The sequence below is a fragment of the Lactuca serriola genome, chromosome 8 (assembly GCF_051521515.1).
Source record: "Lactuca serriola cultivar US96UC23 chromosome 8, Lser_US96UC23_V15, whole genome shotgun sequence".
NCBI classification, from domain to species: domain Eukaryota; kingdom Viridiplantae; phylum Streptophyta; class Magnoliopsida; order Asterales; family Asteraceae; genus Lactuca; species Lactuca serriola.
The window spans coordinates 333,604,166-333,624,229 of record NC_136415.1 but is presented as its reverse complement, the minus strand read 5'-3'; the positions used below and the strand labels follow the sequence as shown (position 1 = coordinate 333,624,229).

General features: G+C 36.4%; 2 protein-coding genes across 4 annotated transcripts; one reads left to right on the top strand and one right to left on the bottom strand.

The window, feature by feature from the left end:
- Nucleotides 1-5,234: 5,234 nt before the first annotated feature.
- On the top strand, nucleotides 5,235-9,516 carry LOC145065717 (P-loop containing nucleoside triphosphate hydrolases superfamily protein). The gene is made up of 5 exons (XM_079012772.1): nucleotides 5,235-6,071; nucleotides 6,685-7,913; nucleotides 8,636-8,675; nucleotides 8,885-9,203; nucleotides 9,283-9,516. Exons 1-5 carry the CDS (start codon nucleotides 5,474-5,476, stop codon nucleotides 9,341-9,343), a joined length of 2,247 nt encoding a protein of 748 aa, XP_078868898.1. The 5' UTR covers nucleotides 5,235-5,473; the 3' UTR covers nucleotides 9,344-9,516.
- A 1,439-nt stretch (nucleotides 9,517-10,955) lies between these two features.
- On the bottom strand, nucleotides 10,956-14,547 carry LOC145069716 (beta-carotene isomerase D27). Of its 3 annotated transcripts, none has more exons than XM_079016664.1 (8): nucleotides 14,338-14,547; nucleotides 14,149-14,241; nucleotides 13,967-14,068; nucleotides 12,088-12,187; nucleotides 11,773-11,864; nucleotides 11,570-11,650; nucleotides 11,419-11,487; nucleotides 10,956-11,291 (listed from the first exon to the last, which is right to left on the bottom strand). In XM_079016664.1, the coding sequence occupies exons 1-8, from the start codon at nucleotides 14,464-14,466 to the stop codon at nucleotides 11,166-11,168; spliced, it is 792 nt and encodes a 263-aa protein (XP_078872790.1). In that variant the 5' UTR covers nucleotides 14,467-14,547; the 3' UTR covers nucleotides 10,956-11,165. The 3 variants fall into 3 exon arrangements, with proteins under 3 accessions (XP_078872790.1, XP_078872791.1, XP_078872792.1); XM_079016666.1 differs by having other exon boundaries at nucleotides 11,079-11,316; nucleotides 14,338-14,533; XM_079016665.1 differs by lacking the exon at nucleotides 13,967-14,068 and having other exon boundaries at nucleotides 14,338-14,532.
- Between the last annotated feature and the right edge of the window lie 5,517 nt (nucleotides 14,548-20,064).

The following is a 20,064-nucleotide window of genomic DNA, read 5'->3' as shown; positions in this document are numbered from 1 at the left end:
ACCAGGCTCCCAAGCCTGACCCACTCAGTTTTATTTGTATTACAGGAAGTGGCACAAGGGCGTAAGATGGATGGATCATCTTGTTGTTTTGTTTACAAGTCTGTATATGTATATATTTGTTGAATGACTTGTAATGTTTATCGTTTATGCTTTATGGTCTGTATCGGAACATGACATCCCGAGTTTTGATTATATAATGAAATGCATCTCTTGATGAAATGCTTTGATAAATATTATTTTATCATGTTTTGTTTTGGGAACAAATTCCGCAACTCTTTCAAATCAAAAGGATTTACTCTGAAAATATTTAAAAGCATAAATGAAAATCGGTCTTTTCTGGCCGAGATTTTGGGGATGTCACATGAGTAGCCATGAGTTTACGACCGTAAACTCCCTTGGGCCGTGAACTCATGGTAGTAAACTCATGTGAGTGCCTTTATACCTTCCTATGTTGAATCACATGTGATTCCAACACTTAGTCAAGGTGTTTCCTAGTCCCGGAAGGCGTTTCCTTTCATATAGATGTTATAAACACTATATTCATGTCAATATGTATCCTTATATGTCATTTAGGACTTATTGTGTCTCAGGACTTCGTTCGTGGAACTTCTCATCCCTACACGCATACCCGTTAGAACCACTCACAACAGGTGAGTTCATACCCCTTAATCAATGTTTTAAATGATTTTAAATGCTTTAATGGGGGGGGGGGGGATACAGGTAGAAAACAACATGTTATTAAATTAATCATATGTATTTATAACTGTGTTTTCATCCAGCAGATTTCACATACTTCAAAATGTGATGTATGAAATGGTTTTCTATCTTAAAAATACCATGTACCAAAAGTATTACGTTTGAAATGTTTATTAAAATGACATCAAGTCATTGTTATTTATTGTTCAAAACTCTCAGATGTTGTACAAAACCATTTCTTTTACCTTCTTGAACAAAACTATATCTATATACTTATGTTCTTATATATGTATTGATATTATAGTTTTCATCCTTCATTCAGTTTCCCACACTCTTGTGTAGCAAGGGTGTATAAACCTGCTTGGACAATCAATTACCTTCCAGTTAACTATTATAGGGATAGTTAGGAGATACAAATCATTATTCCTATTACAAGGAATTACACCAGAGTCAGTTCATTCATGAGTCTATACTATACATTACATGTTACATGAATACGTCTACATAGATACGCTTACATGAATACCTTTACATAGATACATTTATCTGTATACACTTACATGGATACTTGTACCTAGATTCATTAGGATGATTTACTAGTACATTATGTGTAGATTGTCCTGCCTATCCCAGTTCAACGGGATATCTAGACGGGACTAACCATTCCGGAACCCACCTGTTAGCAACAGTGGTAGATGAACATCTACGGATGCCTACGGTTATTACTTATATTAGGGGTACCTTTACGGGACTAACCATTCCTTTGGCCTACTGTTTGCTACAGAGGTAAATGACCATCTACGGATGCCTACGGTTAATACTTATATTAGGAGTACCTTTACGGGACTAACCCTTCCTTAAACCTGCTGTAGCTATAGAGGAAAATTGAACAATCTACGGATGTTCAAAGGTTATACATTTCGCTTGTCGCGATGTCGTGTTAATCCTAATACAAAAGGATAACACTTACATGATTATATTTTCCTATACTTTATTTTGTGATACATTCACATAAACGATAAGTTAGACTAAGTATTGTTTGTAATAGTCAAAAAGAAGGAAAAACTATCATTATCATAGCAAAACATTCGAGTCTTGGTAGAAGACTACATTTCATACTAGTAGGAAATATGGGATTTTCTAGGGTTTTCATACTTATATCAACTGTTTCATTTAAAGATTTACATGGAATTCATAACAGCCTTCCAAAACAAGATAATGACACTTAAATACTTATGAATTCACCAGCTTTAGGCTGATACTCGCTTTCAAAATAACTTGTATTCTCAGGTCACCAGTAGACAGGTACGATGGCCAGGTTTTGAGAAGACGGAGCACAGACAAGACTCGTCTTATTCTGACTATTCATTTTATTGTTGTACATTATGAAAGAACACACATGTATTAAAACTTTACTTTTAATGCAATGGATGATGTTGTTACTTGTTTACTACTTTACACTGTTATGATACTTCACATGACGTCCTCCACCCCGTAACGTTTCCGCCGTTCTTGGTTTCAGGGTGTGACATATTGGTATCAGAGCACTGTTTATAGTGAATTAAGTATATCAACCCATAAAAGATATACTAACTATAAATACATTGGGATTAAAACACTCTGTCTAAGAGTTTATACTTTTAAATAATAAAATATTTAACAAAGTATACGTGCTTGCATTCATACTAAAATCCGTGTCACAATGACAAGAACAAAAGTATTACAATTGTTGAATATCACAGGTAAGCTTGGGGATGTATGGTCAGTCTTGGGAGTAGCATAGCCTGATCAACTATGCTAGTCCGAGGAGTGATTAGCATATGCCCAAGAATGGTTGTGATATGGCAACAAGTCTAAAACTTACCAACATTACCACAATGAGAACATTTTAACAGAACCTAAGTCTAAAATACCATAGGAAATATTGCTAAAATTCCCACAAAACACTTAGTCAGAAACTGACATCTGCCCTTAGGGTAAAATGGCCATTTTACCCCTTTACCAAATCAAGGTCAAAGTCAAAGTCAACTTCCAGTTGACTTGACTCGCTGAGTTGACTCATCAACTCGCCGAGTCCCTATCCTTCCATCAGACCTCATACCCGTCTCTACTCGTCGAGTTAGGCGATGACTCGAAGAGTTTTCCTTCTAAATGAACACCGACTGAATCCACATCCGACTCGCCGAGTTGTATGAACAACTCGTCGAGTTCATCATTAATTGATACTCATGTCCTGACTTGACTCGCTGAGTTGTATGAACAACTTGTCGAGTTACTCTTCATCCTATGAACACGTTCTGTCCTCGACTCGCTGAGTTGATGAACAACTCACCGAGTTCCATGAAGATTGTCTTGGATCGCCGAGTCCGTTCATGCACTTGCCGAGTACCATGAATTCCCATAACACTTTGCTTAGTCCAGAACATTGGGTCACTCCCTGGGACTCCTAAAACCCTTCCACACTCAACTGGTCCTTATAACCCTCACTAACATGGGACCAAAACCCTTGGACTCGCCGAGTCCAGGAATGGACTCGCTGAGTCTATCACATTCCTTACTAAGAACTTCGATTTCTGATGTACAACACTTAACCAAATGATAGATCTAGGCCCCCAAACTCGATCTAGCACGTAAAGTTACAAACTTTACGTGCATGTATGGGACATTAGAACTTAAAAGGATCTAAAATGGTTCTTTTGTTGCATGGGGCCTTCCTTGGTGCAAAAAGCAACCTAGATCTGACTTGTGGCTCATAAAATGACATGATACAGAAGCCCAAACCCCAACCATGTTTGCAAACATGGTTGGTCACCAAAACTAGCTTATAAAAGCCCTAAATCACCCCAAAGAGGGATCTAACAAAAGAATGAGCAAGGTTCAGACTTTATACCTTCTAAAGACTGCAAATGATGAACCAAACTTGAATCCTTCAGTCCCCTCTTGATCCTGCTATGCTCTTCCTTCTTCCTTGAGATCAAAACTCACAAGAATCACTCAAAAAGCCTTAGATCTTCACAAAAACGGCTAGGGTTTGCTACGAGGAGTGTTTGGGAGCATAAAGGGGGAAAGGAGGCTGCATAAGGTCGTTTAAATAGGGTGAAAACCCCTGGATTAGGGTTTTTGCCCAAACAGCGGCTACTTGCCGAGTCCGGGACTCGACTCGCCAAGTCCGCAACTTAATCCTTGCGTCTCATCCCGCTTCTACTCGGCGAGTTGGTCCTTCGACTCGCCGAGTCCAAGGCCAAAAATGTCAAAAATACATGAAGATTTAATAACATAATACATACCAAGAACCAGGTGCTACAACATGTTTTTGTGATTTACATCATTTTGTAAATTACATCATTTTGATAGTTTTGAATGTTTTTTTAAATGTAATGTTATAAATAAAATGGTAAAAATGTTATTTGAGGGTAATATGGTCATTGTGTGTATTCAGTCGAATTCAAAATCAAACAATAAATTCAGGCATAAGTTAATTCAGTCAGAAGTTCTAACTCAGTCAGCTCTAACTCAGTTAGCAACTATCAAACGAACCATTATTTGGTTTAGTTATGGTTAATTTAGAGAAGTTAAAAGACCGATTTACCCGACAGATTAACACCTTATTTCTAATTCCAATGGATTTAAACCAAACGCCACTTAACTTTCCAAACACATTTTAAGTTTATTGACATTTAAAAAAAGGCGTGTTTGACAAGAAACGTTTCAGAGCTTCTAGATTTTAGTTTTTGAAAAAACGCTCGATTTAAACAAAAAGTTTTGTTTGACAGTATAGACTTTTAACTTTTTATTTAAACAAAACGTTTCAAATTTAAAAGCTATTTCATGTAGTGTTTAAGAAAAAACTACCGAGTTTTTAGAATCAATTTCCATAATTGTCTTAAAAATGTATTTATATATTTATCTTTTTTGAACGATTGTCCCTTTATTTAATTTTATATATTTTAAAACTTTCTAATTATTTTTGGCAAACATTCATATAATAAATAAAAACTATAACTTTTAGCTTTCGGTTTCCTCTACCGCTTATGGGTGGCAAATCGGATCATCGTGTCGTGTTTTTTCTGACACGACACAGTACAAAAATGTTTTATGTAACACGAACACGACACGATACGATGTCGTGTTTTTTTTGAACTAACACAAAAACGAACCAATTAAAAAACGACAAACACGACACGACAAATATAACATAATATAACAATTATTTTATTTAATTAATATTTAATCATACTTAACACGAAAAACACGACAAATAAATGCTAAATCGTGTCAATTTCATATCGAATTTTGAACATGATACGACATCGTGTTTTTTACACTTAACACAAACACGACATGGACACAAATTCTAATTTTAATTTCGTCCAAGTTTCATTTCGTGTTATGTATTCATGTCGTATTAACAATCGACACCCTCCTGCAGCTCAATTTTCCCAAACACACCCTCATTGATTCGATATGACTTTCCAATTTTCCCAAATACACCTTTATAATTTCAATATAATATAATTTTTTTAAATTCGATCTCAAACACTCGAATCAAAATATATTCTGAAATTATTTTTTAACGAACAACCAAGCAATTGAACTTCGCCTTGGATCCTCGGCGCAAATCTCATCGTCGTCACCATCACCCTATTTGCAAGCAATTTGCACAGACCTGAGAAATTATATCCGACCACTTAAAAACCCCGATAAACCCATCAGAGTTAGGGTTTAGTGGCAATACTTTTTTTTGTTTGTAAATGCAATAGAACAGTCTAGGGTTTCAATGTCCAAGAGAAAGTTTGGGTTCGAAGGCTTCGGTATAAACAAACAATCGACGTATAGTTTCGAGCGACCTGAGGCCCCCCAGCGGCTCTACGTTCCTCCCTCGTCTCGTGGTGGTGGCCATGATCACTACGAAGACACCGACCTCGACAATATTGAGTATGAAGATCCCAGCCACAACGCGGCCAATAACGACGAAGGAGGCGGCGGAGCAGATGATGGCGAAATCGACCCGCTTGACGCCTTTATGGAAGGGATTCATGAGGAGATGAGGGCGGCGCCGCCTCCGAAGGCGAAGGAGAAGGCGGATAAATATAGGGACGACGAGGAGGATGATCCGATGGAGAGTTTTTTGAGAGCGAAGAAGGACGTGGGGTTGACCTTGGCGTCTGAAGCTCTTCACGCTGGTTATAATTCAGATGAGGAGGTCTATGCTGCTGCCAAGGCGGTTGATGCTGGAATGTTAGAATATGATTCCGATGATAATCCTATAGTTCTCGACAAGAAGAAGATTGAGCCTATTGCTGCTCTGGATCACAGTTCGATTGATTACGAACCGTTTAACAAAGATTTCTACGAAGAAAAACCATCCATATCAGGTATATATATTATATCTAATCGGTTTATTTTTCCTGGATTATGTTGACTGTCCCTTCAATGCTTCTGTTATCCCAGAGTTTCTCGAATATGTTATGCACCGGGTTGGGGAAGGACAACACCACCTAATCTACAATGCTTGAATATGTTTTATTCATTTTTTGTTTATTGTATAAGCACATGCCCTTAGAAACATGGGACGCATCTAGTCAAATGAAGAGTATGATGTCTTGGGAAGCACTTCCAAGATGATTATCTGCAACCTGATGATAGGTTAGACTTTAGAGAGAACTCTCAGCCAACTTGATTTTTTTATTCAGTATTCGGTAAATAAGAATTAATTGACAGATAATGAGAACCCTAGTATTGACCAGGGGAACTAGAAATCTATCCTGACCTAGCAGTAGAGAAGCAAAGTAGCTGGGCTGTAGACTGTAGTAATCGCCTAAGTAGGCTACAATCTAGCAGGAATTGAATGTATCATTTGTCTTACATAAAGGAATTCTTGATTGCCTTAACTTCATTGTTTTTATGATTGGTTAAATGCTCAGGTTTCTGTTTCTCATCATTGAGCATTTTTATTTTATTTATGGTTGTGCTTTTCTTCCATGCCAGGTATGAGCGAACAGGATGTTGCTGAGTATCAGAAAAGTTTAGCCATCCGTGTTTCAGGGTTCGATGTTCCAAGACCAATAAAGACATTTGCAGAGGCTGGATTTTCTATAGAGCTAATGAAAGCTATAGCAAAACAATCGTATGAAAAACCTACTCCGATACAGTGCCAGTCTTTGCCAATTGTGCTATCAGGTAGAGATATCATTGGCATTGCAAAAACTGGGTCAGGGAAGACTGCTGCCTTCATCCTTCCGATGATTGTTCACATTATGGATCAACCTGAACTGGCTAAAGAAGAGGGCCCCATTGGAGTAGTCTGTGCACCTACTAGAGAACTGGCACATCAAATATATTTGGAGGCCAAGAAATTTGCAAAAGCCAATGGTATTCGTGTGTCTGCAGTTTATGGTGGAATGTCAAAACTTGAGCAGTTTAAAGAACTGAAGTCAGGGTGCGAGATAGTTGTTGCAACACCTGGGAGACTGATAGACATGCTAAAGATGAAAGCAGTGACAATGTCAAGAGCTACTTACTTGGTCCTTGATGAAGCTGATAGGATGTTTGACCTTGGATTTGAACCCCAGATAAGGTCCATTGTAGGTCAGATCAGACCAGATCGCCAAACATTGCTGTTTTCAGCAACAATGCCCCGTAGAATTGAAAAACTTGCCAGGGAGATACTGAGTGACCCAGTGAGAGTTACAGTTGGAGAGATTGGAATGGCTAATGAGGATATCACCCAGGAAGTTCAAGTACTTCCTGCAGATACTGATAAACTGCAATGGCTGCTTGAAAAGCTACCAGGGCTGATTGATAATGGTGACGTATTGGTTTTTGCTTCAAAAAAGGCAACAGTGGATGAGATAGAAAGCCAGCTATCCGGGAAGGGGTTTAAAGTTGCTGCTCTTCATGGGGATAAAGACCAGGCATCTCGTATGGAGATATTGAACAAGTTTAAATCTGGAATATATCATGTTCTTGTTGCGACTGATGTTGCTGCTCGTGGTCTTGACATAAAGTCAATTAAGTCTGTGGTTAATTTTGATATAGCTAGAGACATGGACATGCATGTGCATCGAATTGGGAGAACAGGACGTGCTGGTGATAAAGATGGGACTGCTTACACTCTTATCACACATAAGGAGGCTCGTTTTGCTAGCGACTTGGTTAACAGTTTGATTGCAGCTGGTCAAAATGTGTCCATGGAACTTATGGACCTTGCTATGAAGGTAATACCTTTTTTTTTCCTCTATATATAGTTGATGTTGATTTCTAGGTTTTCTTTTATTTTAGGAAGATACAAATGTTTTTGCCTACTTTAGGATATGCATTTGGAACTTTAGGATATACTTTTAGTCAACTCAGTGTATGTTCCTATGGAATTTTCACAAGTTTAGTTGTACCATTTCTGATTATTTAGAAGCTATTAGTATAGGAATGCAAGGAGGTTTCTTGACAATAAAAGGGCAACTATGTATATAGTATGACCTAGCAGTCTGCTTTCCAAACTTTAGGAGGAAACACAATAATTGAAAGAAGAAATTATAACATATTAGTGTTGACTGCTAATCATAATCAAGTAGAAGATCTTTTGTGTATTTCACAGGCAGGCTGTAATTGGACATACATAATGTCTCTTGATTGGTTGCAGATGTAAATAATAATGTATTTAGATTTTAGAGAGGGAATTCTCTTCTCTTATACAAAGAAATGCATCTGTCTTTAGGTCCCATACAAGCTAGCTGCAATTGGACAGACTTATAGACATACATATTGTTTGTACTTTGTGTCCACATTCACATGCTTTTAATTGGTATCCATCCTCGTCTTGTATCATGTGTGTCTCATTTCACTTAAATATAATAATATGGTGGCAGAAACATTAGCTGTCCTGTTCATCTTATGAAAAATCCATACAACTCATAGCACCTTTTGATCTGTTAATTGTTAGGATGGGAGGTTTAGATCGAAGCGAGATGCTAGAAAAGGAGGTATGTTTTTTTCCCCTTAATCTTTCATTACATTGGGTGTGATTTACTAGCATAAAAGAATTTGTGTATGTGTGTGTGGTATGGAAGATGGCATCTAATAATAATAATAATAAGGAATAAGGTTATTCATTGTAGAAGTGATGGGATGAAATTATTATGATGGTGATGAGTTTAATGAATATGTGCTGCAGGGGGAGGGGGAGGGGGAGGGGGCAAAAGGGCAAAAGGAAGGGGTGGGGGTGGTGGGAATAGAGGTGTGCGTGGTGTGGATTTTGGTTTGGGGATAGGATACAGCTCAGAACCCAAAGCAGCTCCTCCTAGTGGCTCAGCTGTTAATTCCCTTAGGACGGGAGTGATGGCTCAGTTCAAAAGCAGCTTTGTTGCTGCATCCAATAATTCTGGAAATCAGGGGAGCAAGAAAATGGTATTGCCTGGCTTTGTTTCTGGTGGTTCCATAGGTGGAACTCCCCCCACCCCCATGCCAACTTATCACAACAGAGAACAGCAGCAGCAGGGGACTTCTGAGAGGTCAGTGATTCAAACTACTCTTCACCAATCCAAATGTGTTTATAATACTTGAGACTTACTTGTACGTACTTTTATGCAGCAACAGCAGCAGCAGCAGATCATCCAGAGAAAGAAGAAGGCCTTCTGGTTGGGACCGCTAGCTAGCTAGCTCAAGTCAACTTCAAGAACTTGTATGTTTTATTTGTTATGTGACTACCGACTAAAACCTCAACTTTTAGTTTCATCATATTACTAGTCATATATATGATATATGTACTCTACTCTACTTGCAACTTTATTTAAATTCATTCGTGGATCTCGATTTCGATATAAAGATTTTTTCGTTCTTTCTTTCTTTCTTGGTTGGTGGTGGTGGTAGTGGTAGTTGTCAGGGCCTCGGATAGAGAGGGGTCAAGTTATGTTACCTTATTACCTTAAAGTAATCATAATGTAACCTGTGAGTGTTTTGTTTGTAAATTGCATGCATGAATTATTGAGAGATGTAGTAGGAGAATAGAATGAGTATGAGATTGAGAGCAAGTATGATATTAGGAAGACATCCATCATTCATAGCGATAGGTTGGTTAGAAGTTTAAATCATGTATTTGCTTTGGTATATTTAGTGGCAACCACTACCAGCCAACGCTAGGGTGTTTTCTTTTCCTGGTTAGAGAGTTAGAAATTGATTTGCATATGATATGACAACTTCCTTCCTTCCTTCCTTCCTACAGTACAAATACAAATACAATGGTGATGAATAATACTAGTCATAGATTAATAGTTTAGACTTTAGAGATGGGTGGAATGGACTGGACTGTGGACCGGTAGTGGTGTAGTAATTAGCAAAGCAATGAATGACCAGGAATCAAAAGTTGGTAGTAGTTACTTTAATTTTTCTTCTTCTGTACTTCTGTTTTAGTTTTGAGTTTTTAATAATAATGAATGGATAATTTAGAAGATGATGTATACGGTTTATTGGCGGAGTGGGGTGCAAACAAGGACCGAGATTCCAGAAATGAAGTTATTATTATTATTATTATTATTATGTGTCATGTGTGTAACTGCAAGCATCAGGAAGGTCGAAGGAGCCTTGTGCAAAATGAAGTGGAACGCCATGCTGATCTGAATCTGATGGATGGGACATACATATGATAGTAGTACCGTACCAACTGTAATGACTTATTACCACCCACCCCAAATTCAACAGACCACACCAAAAACAAGGTTTCTCTCATTTATTATTTGTCCTATGGGATGGGATGGTTACTCATCTTTTATTAGAGTTACATATAATTTTAATTAATTTTGTTTCTTAAGACTGATTATATATATATATATATATATATATATATATATATATATATATATATATATATATGTGTGTGTGTGTGTGTGTGTGTGTTGAAGTTAACTTTTTGTGTATGGTGCTTGCTATCGAGTCTTGCAGCTCATCCATGATCGGTTTGGTTTATGAGGGAAATAATCTTGCCTTATATCTATTTATTTATCTATGGGGTTGGGGTGAGAGAAAGAAAATTATCAAATAAATTATGTCGTCAGTTCCTCCATGCATAACCAATTGAGAGCTCCTCTCTCCTTTCCGCTCCTCCTTTTATCAAATAAGTCTGGAGATAAAGCTCATTTTTTTCTTATAGGTTGTAATGAGGGACAATAAAAAAAAAATTAAAATTGATTGCCCACTTTTGACTGTGTGCTGGGATACGGGGGAGGGGGGGAAATGCTAAGAAGACAACCAAACACATTATCACAACCTTTCTCTGGAGGGAAGCTCCCAATTCCCATATTGCATTTACCTTTTACCATATTCATCAGGTTTAACAAATGACACCGAGTAATGGGGTAAAGGGAGGAAATATACATTTCTTTTCAGTAGTCTGTAACAAACAAACAAACATCAACATTAAATGCTCTCAAAACTAGATAGATAGATGTTAGTTTGATACATGGTATCGGTGGTATGGTTTATGCCTTTGGGCACTTGTTTTCAAGTGTTGTGGTTGTTCTGCGGCGGATGGCATTGGGACATACCTCCAGGCAAGGCTCCTTCAAACTGCTATCCTCTTCCGGAGGAGAAACTCCAAATTTAAACTGCACGTCCTCAAATAATAATTGTCTGACATTAATTCATTCATGTGCAAATATTATATAGTAAATCTAATGAATCTGTTTTCCACATAATCAGTGAGTGTTGTTGACTTGTTGTTGTTACATTTACCTGACAGCTATAGTCATTAAAGTTTGGCTCCATAACTAGAGGCACTCCCATGTGATCCATAAAGAAGGCCTGTCACATTGCATTGTATGCAAACCACCAAATCACTTCTATTCTAAAATCTAAAATAAAAGAAACTCAAAGCACCTTATACCTGAGTAGGAAGTTTACATGTATTCACACATATCCCCACACATTTGCTTTCCTCTAGATACTTGCATCTTTCAACAAACACCTACACTCATGTCTCATGTACATGTAGGCATCATCAACATTCAACACTCACATGACATGACATGTAAAAACCACACACACGTAAAATTGGAAGTTTAAAAAATTGAAATTATAGTTACTCACCCCACTCGGCAATGAAGATCCATTGCCAAGATCCACAGTGTTAACCCTGCAACTACCCATCAGCCATTCACATGATACTGCAGTCACCCTTGCTTCCTTCCAGAAAAACACACTCACGGATCATTACATACATACATACCACAGTCAACATTTGATGATTGCAAATTCAGCGCAATATATATATATATATATATATATATATATATATATATATATATATATATATAATCTTTTATGGTATTCACTGGAAAACAAACAAAAACAAAAACAATTTTTTTTTAATAATATATTTTCTAATGAAAAAAAGTGACTCACCAACCATTACAGCAGCCACTTTTCCTTGAGCAAGAGGCGCAATGAGGATTTTGTAGAGCTTTAACAACAACGGAGGAAACAACGATCTTAATATGCGAACCTGAGACGACACTCGTTATTGGTTACTTTGGTAGAATTATATTATATTATATTAATTATAATTATTATAGGGAGGATTCCGTCCGTATATGCCCTTGTTAAACGTCAAAATATCATATTTACCCTTTTTAATCCTTTAAATATCATATTTGCCCTATATATATATATATATATATATATATATATATATATATATATATATAATCATTTTTTCTGTTTTGGAATCATTAAAATTAAAAGAAAAAGTAATTGGACGATATTGCCCTTGCTTTCTCAAGTGCAAGAACAAAATTAACCTTTGTTACGCATCCACTATATCATGTTATTTTAGATAGGGGTAGTTTGGGAAATCAACACATAAAGAGCATCTTACTAGTGCAAGGAGGAATTAGGGGCATTTTGGGCATTTTATATTACTAGTTTGTTATGTTAGATAGTATAAGAGGGTAGTGGGCATGAGAGTCAGGGGCAGTCTATCTTGTGAAATCTGGAATTATTTCCGGTGGGAGAATGGCTATCTCGAATCAGCTAACCTATCTTTAGCTCTTGTAATCTTTTGGGTGTTATAGAGTGTTCTCAATCAATATAAGAATCATTTGGTTGTTTTTATGTTATTGAATCTTTTATTACAAACCAGTTCATAACAACCTTATGCCCTTGCCTGCTGGGATGAACTCTTAACCTCTATGCTGCTTCTTTTTTTAGCCTTCTCGGCATCTTTCTTGTTCCAATCAGCCATTACTTGTTTGTGTATTAAACATTATTTGTGAACTAAAGATTCTTAGATTAGGGGAAGGATATCTTATAGATGGTGTTGGGCAATTTTACCAGGGATGAATCCTTCACCTGGTGGGGCAGTGTAGTTTGTGTCTTGGGTTTGATAGGATTGTGCCATCTAGAATTCACTAAATCCCATTCTTATCATCTCCTAAAAATACCACTCAATTCACAATTATGTTTGAAATAACAAGTTATAATCAAAACAGAAAAAGTTCTCTAATGTAATTTGTGTGTATATCTGTGTTGCTCTCTGACTCTGAGGAAATGTTTCAAACATTTAGTGCTAACAAAACATAAAAATCACTTCATCTACGTCGCCAGCCAAGATTCATCAGAATCCTAAGAAGCAAATAACTTATCAACTTAGCATAAGGTCTGCAGTTGAGAAGGTAATGGCAATATGGTCAATTACAATTTTCTTTTTAATTTTATTGATCTCAAAACAGAAAAACTCATTGTAAAATATTAAAAAAAATAAATATGATATTTTAAACGATTAAGAAGGATAAATATGATATTTAAATTATTTTCCCCTTGTTATATATATGAACTAGTTTATAGCCCGTGGGAACCACGGTTATAAAATTAATTAAACTTTTATAGTAAAAACTCAAAATTATTAATAATTTATTTTAAATAAGTTATTAATTTAAGAGATATTTTTTATTAGTTATGTGAAATTATAATCATTGTTTCAAATAAATATATAAAATTAATTTTTAATATATATTAGATATTTTTTATTTGTGATTTAATGAAAACAATAATTTAAAATTTAAAATTTAAAATTTAAAATATAGTCACATTAACGAGGAGGTCTAATAAATTTAAAATGAAAAACTAATAGATTGACAAGTGGCAACATATTAATTAAAATGTCTAATATGGCGACACATGAAAAAAAAAAAAAAAAAAAAAAAAAAAAAAAAAAAAAAAAAAAAAAAAAAAAAAAAAAAGAACTACTCTTTTCTTTTATTAGGTATAGATGAGATGCACGCACCGCTGCTTCCTGGGTTTGAGAATTGGTTCTGGCAAGCATAAGACGATTGGCTACGTCTATTAGTCCATCGTAACCCGCCTTCTCCGAATCCCATCCAACTTCCTGTTAATTAAATCATAATTCCTAGCTGCTCCTAGACCCAATTACTGATTTTTTTTTTTTTTGTTATAAATTTTATTTACCTGCACCATCTTGTTGCGGAATAAATTCAGAAAGACATGATCCAATACGCCGGGACTTCTGGATACAACTAGTGCCTCTGTTGTCTTTTGTATCTGCCCAGCCCAACAACACACTACATCTACTCAGTGTACGTATAGTGAAATTAAACAAATCCATAAAAACCCAAATACAATCAGAATCACACGTACTCCTGATTCACCAGCAGATACACGGAATAACCCATGATTGGCGCTTCTCTGGAATTGTGGCTTTCGCTTAACCTTCCGCAGAGAATTCTCACAAATAGAATGGAACTGGAACTGAAGAAGAGTAGCCATCTGTCTGGATATATGTTGCGAACTTCACTACCTCTAATCTCTATTGTAAATGTTTCTCAACAACCGATTTATCGGTGCAATAACCAATAAGTAATTTTTATTCTATTTTTTCACACACATTATTGATTATTATCACAATATTACTAAATCAACTTACTAATTACAATTTTATCATCACAATATTACTAAATAAACTTACTAATTGCAATAACCAATAAGTAAAAATGTTGTTTTCAAATGAATCGTGTTGTATATTTAAAATGATAAATTTTTATTTTGATGAAAATAAAAATATAAATAGATGTTTCTTTTTAAAATGATGTATGCTAATATCTATCTATAATGAGGTGGTGTTTGGGATTATTTTTCAAAAACTTTTTTGTAAAAGGCTTTTTTTTAACTTTAGTTTTTAAGGGAACAAAAACCAAAAGTTTTTAAAAATTGTTTGAGTTGTATTTTTTGACTTTTGAATGAAATTTACCTTTTAAAAGACTAAAAGTAAAAAAAAAAAAAAAAAAAAAAAAAAAAAAAAAAAAAACATAATTTCCTAACTTTTAAAAAATATCATTTTCTTCTTGGCAAAGTTACTTTGAAAGTGACTTTTTAATGTCCCAAACATCTTTTAAGTTTTGTCTTTGAAAAAGTTAAAAATCAAAAAATTATTTGAAAAACAAATCTTAAACACCCTCTAAATTTTATAAGAATAGAAACGGTTTATCTTTTGGGCTAAATAAATTGGTAAATGTCAATTTTGTTTTTATATCTAAAATTGATGTTATCCTTAACTGAAAAATACTATAGATTTAAATGGTAAATGATAAAAACTTATTAAAATAATAATCAATTAATTCTTCACTTAAACGTAATATTTAATTATAACATGTAACATCCATAAATTTCATAAAACAATTTAAGCTTTTAAAACCAGCCTAAAATCATAATTGTTTACAATATAATTTTCAAACATGTTTAATATCAGAGTTTCCCTAAAATCATAAGTCTAAAACATGAGGAGGTGCACGATCACACATTCATTTTCCCGCGATCATCTGAGGTACCTGAAACATAACCAAAAACTGTAAGCCAATGCTTAGTGAACTTTCCCCAAAGTACCAACACACAATACATATAACAATAACAAACAACATGCATACAGAGCCTTCAGTATGACTGGACCGCCTTATATACCTTCATCTTATCAGTACCGCTCACAAGACCTTCAGCATGGCTGGAACGTTGCATCGGGCCTTCAGCCTATCTGGACCGTCCTCCGGGCCTTTGGCCTGACTGGACTACCTCGCAGGGCCTATAGTGTAAGTCCTCCCTTGGTGTCTTGGCCTTCAACACAAAGCAGGACCGCCTCAACCCAACCAACCATAACATGTTGACATACACATAATTAATGAACATATAACCAGGCATCAGACAAGGAGGCAAATTTACCGATCACTATCGCATGCCAACATCCTATCTACCAGGATACAGATCTAACAGATCACTACATCATAACAACATCCTATATACCAGGATATAGATCTAACATACCAGGATACAGATCTAACAGATCACTACAACATAGAAACATCCTATCTCCCAGGATACAGATCTAACAGATCACTACAACATAGAAACATCCTATCTCCCAAGATACAGGTCTAACAGATCACTACAACATAACAACATCCTATCTACCAGGATACATGTCTAACAAATCATTATAGCATAACAACATTCTATCTGTTAGGATACAAGTCTAAGAGATTACTACAGTATACAATCATACGTTAAACCAAGATAACAATCCAAAGGGTCGGCCTTGGTGCCTTTGACCCGCAAGTACAATGAGGAAAACTCACCTCGTACTGTCGAATCTTACAGAAAGAATCTTTGGCCACTACCTCGCTAAAATCCTTGCACTACAAATAAGTATGACCCAAACCTAGGCCCAATCAACAATCCAAAGGTCCAAAGATCCAAATAAACACTCAAGGCCCATACATGGCCTAATTTTCTAAATTGGGCCCAAACCCTTACATGGGCCTTACCTGTAACGACCCAAATTTTCAAAATAAAATTTTCATTTTTAATTAACCAAACATTTCCATAAAGTGTGAAGTAACATTAACCACTGTTTTCAAATTCAAAACATTAACATTTTATTCAAACATCAGAGTGTCCCATCAAAACAAATGACGGAGAGTGCACGCCGTATAGATCTATACATAACTCTCCCGCTCACTTAAGATTTAACGATTATAGGTAAGGGACTTTACTAAGTATTATACTTAGGTGATGAATGTGTCTCATATAAACCCTTGAATGAATAGCACTAAAAGCTGTAGTCTTCTTTTTTTTTTTTTTTTGAAACGGCAAACTAACTAATTAACCTACTCCTAAATAACCACCTATGTCTCCAAAGAGACTTGAACCCATGACCTCTCAATTGAGAGAGTCACTCCGTACCGGTAGACCATTGACCAACTTTACATTTTTATGTTTACCGGTTTATGTTATATAATTACAAAAAGATTTTTATAATTATATCATAAAATAATTTTTTAAAACTTAAATAGGTAGAGGAACATCAATGTGTGATAACTTATTCATAGATTAACGGCAATACATAATATAATTTTGTATTATGTGGGCAGAGTAACGACAATGCATACTATAATTTTATATTATGTGGGCATAATAACAACATTGCATAATATAATTTTATATTATGTGGGCAACATAACGACAATGTTTACTACATTTTATATATGTAAACGACTGTTTTAACGGTAAATTGTTATAACGATTATGTAACTAAATTATATAAGCGATATAAACAATTTACGATTTATATAAATAAATAATATAAAAACATGTATCCTCCCCCGAAAAATGATAAAAAAAAAATTAAAACGGGGCCGTGAAACTCACCTGATAACGAGCATATATCTCAGGTCGTCCTTGATTTCCCTCCCAAAATATTTTCTTTCTAAAATTTTTATTTTTCAAAACCTTGGTATTTTGTTGATTCAATTGTGTCATAGAAAAGAAAACTATTACAGACGTTTCTATTTATACTCAAATTTTGAAGATGCTTAGTTACTCCATAAATTATAGAGAATATCCCACAATTTAGCACTACACTAAAAACATGCAAATATCTCTATTGACCGACGTGTATCATTCAAATTGACACGAATGGATTACGTATGTTTATTTTGGATGAGCCATAACTTAAATACTTATTTAATTCAACTTTGAGTGGTGTACTTGTTTGATCCACACATAGTTGTTGGATTAGTGTCTAAGTTCATAACTATTTTAGTATGTACTTGACCCGATTATGCATGGTCCTTTTGGGTTGCCTTCACACTGGTGACTAGACAGGATGATTGTTGAGGAGAGAGACTGGTTTATTGTTAAGAATAATAAATTGGGGTATAAATATGATTTGTTAATATATTATATGAATAATATATTAATTTGGAATCATATTATTAATTAGTATTTAATCAGAAATTAATTAAGAATTAATTTTGGGATTAAAGGAACTGACTGAAAGTGCAGGGGCTATTTTGTAACTATTCAATAGTTGAGGCTTTGGGCCATTGGATCACCTTTATTAAGGCTTGAACGAAAATCCTAGAAGGATCTAGGAGTTTTCGTCCAAGGGCTTAAGGAAAGGAGTCCATGGACTTGCTTAGGCCCTAAGCTAAGGGATTAGGGTTTACACCTTGAAACCCTAGTTAGCCTTAAGTATAAATAGCACCCTAAGGCACTAAGATTTCGTCCAAGCCTTGGGAAACCCTAAAAGGGACGAAATCTAGGGCAAGATACCCTTCTCTCCTCTCTCCCATATTCATCCTTTCACCTAGTGTGTTTGTATGGAGATAGTACTCCAGAAGACTGAACAGATTCAGCAGGTTAGGCAGAGGTTGTTGATGGCCCAGAGTCGCCAGAAGAGTTACGCTGATAGGCGTCGCTCAAAGCTCGAGTTTCAGGTTGGTGATTTCGTTCTCATGAAGGTATCACCTTGGAAAGGTGTGATTCGATTCATGAAGAGATGCAAGTTGGGACCTCGATATATCGGTCCATTCAGGGTGACAGCTAGGGTGGGCAGAGTAGCGTATCGTTTGGAGCTACCTGCCGAGCTGAGTCAGATTCATGATACCTTCCATGTGTCTCAGTTGAGGAAGTGTATTGTCGATGAGTCAGCAGTGGTTCCATTGGAGGACATTCAGGTGGATGTGAACCTGAACTATGTTGAGAGGCCGATCGCGATCCGAGATAGGAGAATCAAGGTTCTGAGGAACAAGGAGGTGTCCCTGGTTCAGGTCCAGTGGCAACATCGGAAGGGGTCCGAGCTGACTTAGGAGTCGGAGTTAGTGATGCGGGATCAGTATCCAGAATTGTTTGCGGAGCGAGACTTCGAGGACGAAGTCTGATTCTAGTGGGGGAGAATTGTAACATTCGGATTCCCAAGTATCTCATTTTAAGTATTTATATTGAATATTAGAGAGGGAATCGACGAGTAGGCGCTCAGAATCGCCGAGTGGGATCGCGCATGTGTTGGTCTGATTTAATGGAGGACTCGGCGAGTCCATACGTGGACTCGGCGAGTCCACGCTGTTTAGTGAAACCCTAATTTCTCGGGTTTGGGGCCTATTTAAGGACCCTTATAGCCACCATTTGCGGCTACCAGACCATTGAGAGAAACCCTTATAGTGCTTGAGCGTTTGTGAGAAAGAAGAAGCCATTATTGGACCTTTGTGGGTTTGTTTTGCAAGAAGAAGTTGAATCCAGCTTAGAGGAGGCCAAGGAGGTTGCTTATTTGTGGATTGCAAGCAAAGGACATCATCCTTGAGGTAGCATATCGATCCCTTTTCTGTTTTGATAAAGAATCCATGGATCTAGGGTTTTCTATACCCTTTATTGGGTTGAATTGTTGGGAATATGGTCCCTTATCACGTTTAGACATCAGATTTGGATCCATAGTGGTGCAGAGAACCTATTCCACCTTGCTTTATGAGGAGTTATGGAAGAAATGGACTTAGGATGTTGTATTTAGGGCTAAATCATCAAGTAGTGTCATTTGGACGTTGCATGAGCATCAAGTTCGAACCTTTACGTGATTATTGAGCTTGGGAAGATTAGATCTATGGATTAGAGGAACAGATCTGACCTCGGAAGGTCATTTGAGTGTGAGCATGGAACGAACTCGCCGAGTCCATGAGCGGACTCGACGAGTTGAGTCGGGGTTGCCCCTCGATTCGTGACAGGTGTAACTTGTCGAGTGGAAGAAAGACTCGATGAGCCAAGAGAGTTTGAAAGGATTCAGAGGACCTACGTGGACTCGCCGAGTCACCTTTGTGCACTCGACGAGTCGGGTCAAAGTTGACTGTTGACTTTCATTGACTTTAGGGTTCTGGTCAAGACTGATATAGGAGAGTTCAGGGAAGGGTAGAATGGCCTTCTATCCAGTCTGTAGAGATGAGATCATGGGAGAGTATTGATTGGGAATGTTATTTGAATTATAGGTGGAGGCTAGGTCGGGACGTTGAGCACGAGAGTTTATCCGACTTCATTGAGGTGAGCCTTCTC

What these genes read in the sequence shown, in the direction of transcription:
- LOC145065717 (XM_079012772.1), top strand. Translation starts at nt 5,474, where the DNA reads ATGTCCAAGAGAAAGTTTGGGTTCGAAGGCTTCGGTATAAACAAACAA. An exon ending in AGAAAAACCATCCATATCAG is followed by an intron (nt 6,072 to 6,684) that starts GTATATATATTA and finishes CTTCCATGCCAG; the next exon opens with GTATGAGCGAACAGGATGTT. An exon ending in GCGAGATGCTAGAAAAGGAG is followed by an intron (nt 8,676 to 8,884) that starts GTATGTTTTTTT and finishes GGGGAGGGGGAG; the next exon opens with GGGGCAAAAGGGCAAAAGGA.
- LOC145069716 (XM_079016664.1), bottom strand. Translation starts at nt 14,466, where the DNA reads ATGGCTACTCTTCTTCAGTTCCAGTTCCATTCTATTTGTGAGAATTCT. An exon ending in TATCTGCTGGTGAATCAGGA is followed by an intron (nt 14,242 to 14,337) that starts GTACGTGTGATT and finishes TGGGCTGGGCAG; the next exon opens with ATACAAAAGACAACAGAGGC. An exon ending in CATGTAAACTTCCTACTCAG is followed by an intron (nt 11,488 to 11,569) that starts GTATAAGGTGCT and finishes GCAATGTGACAG; the next exon opens with GCCTTCTTTATGGATCACAT.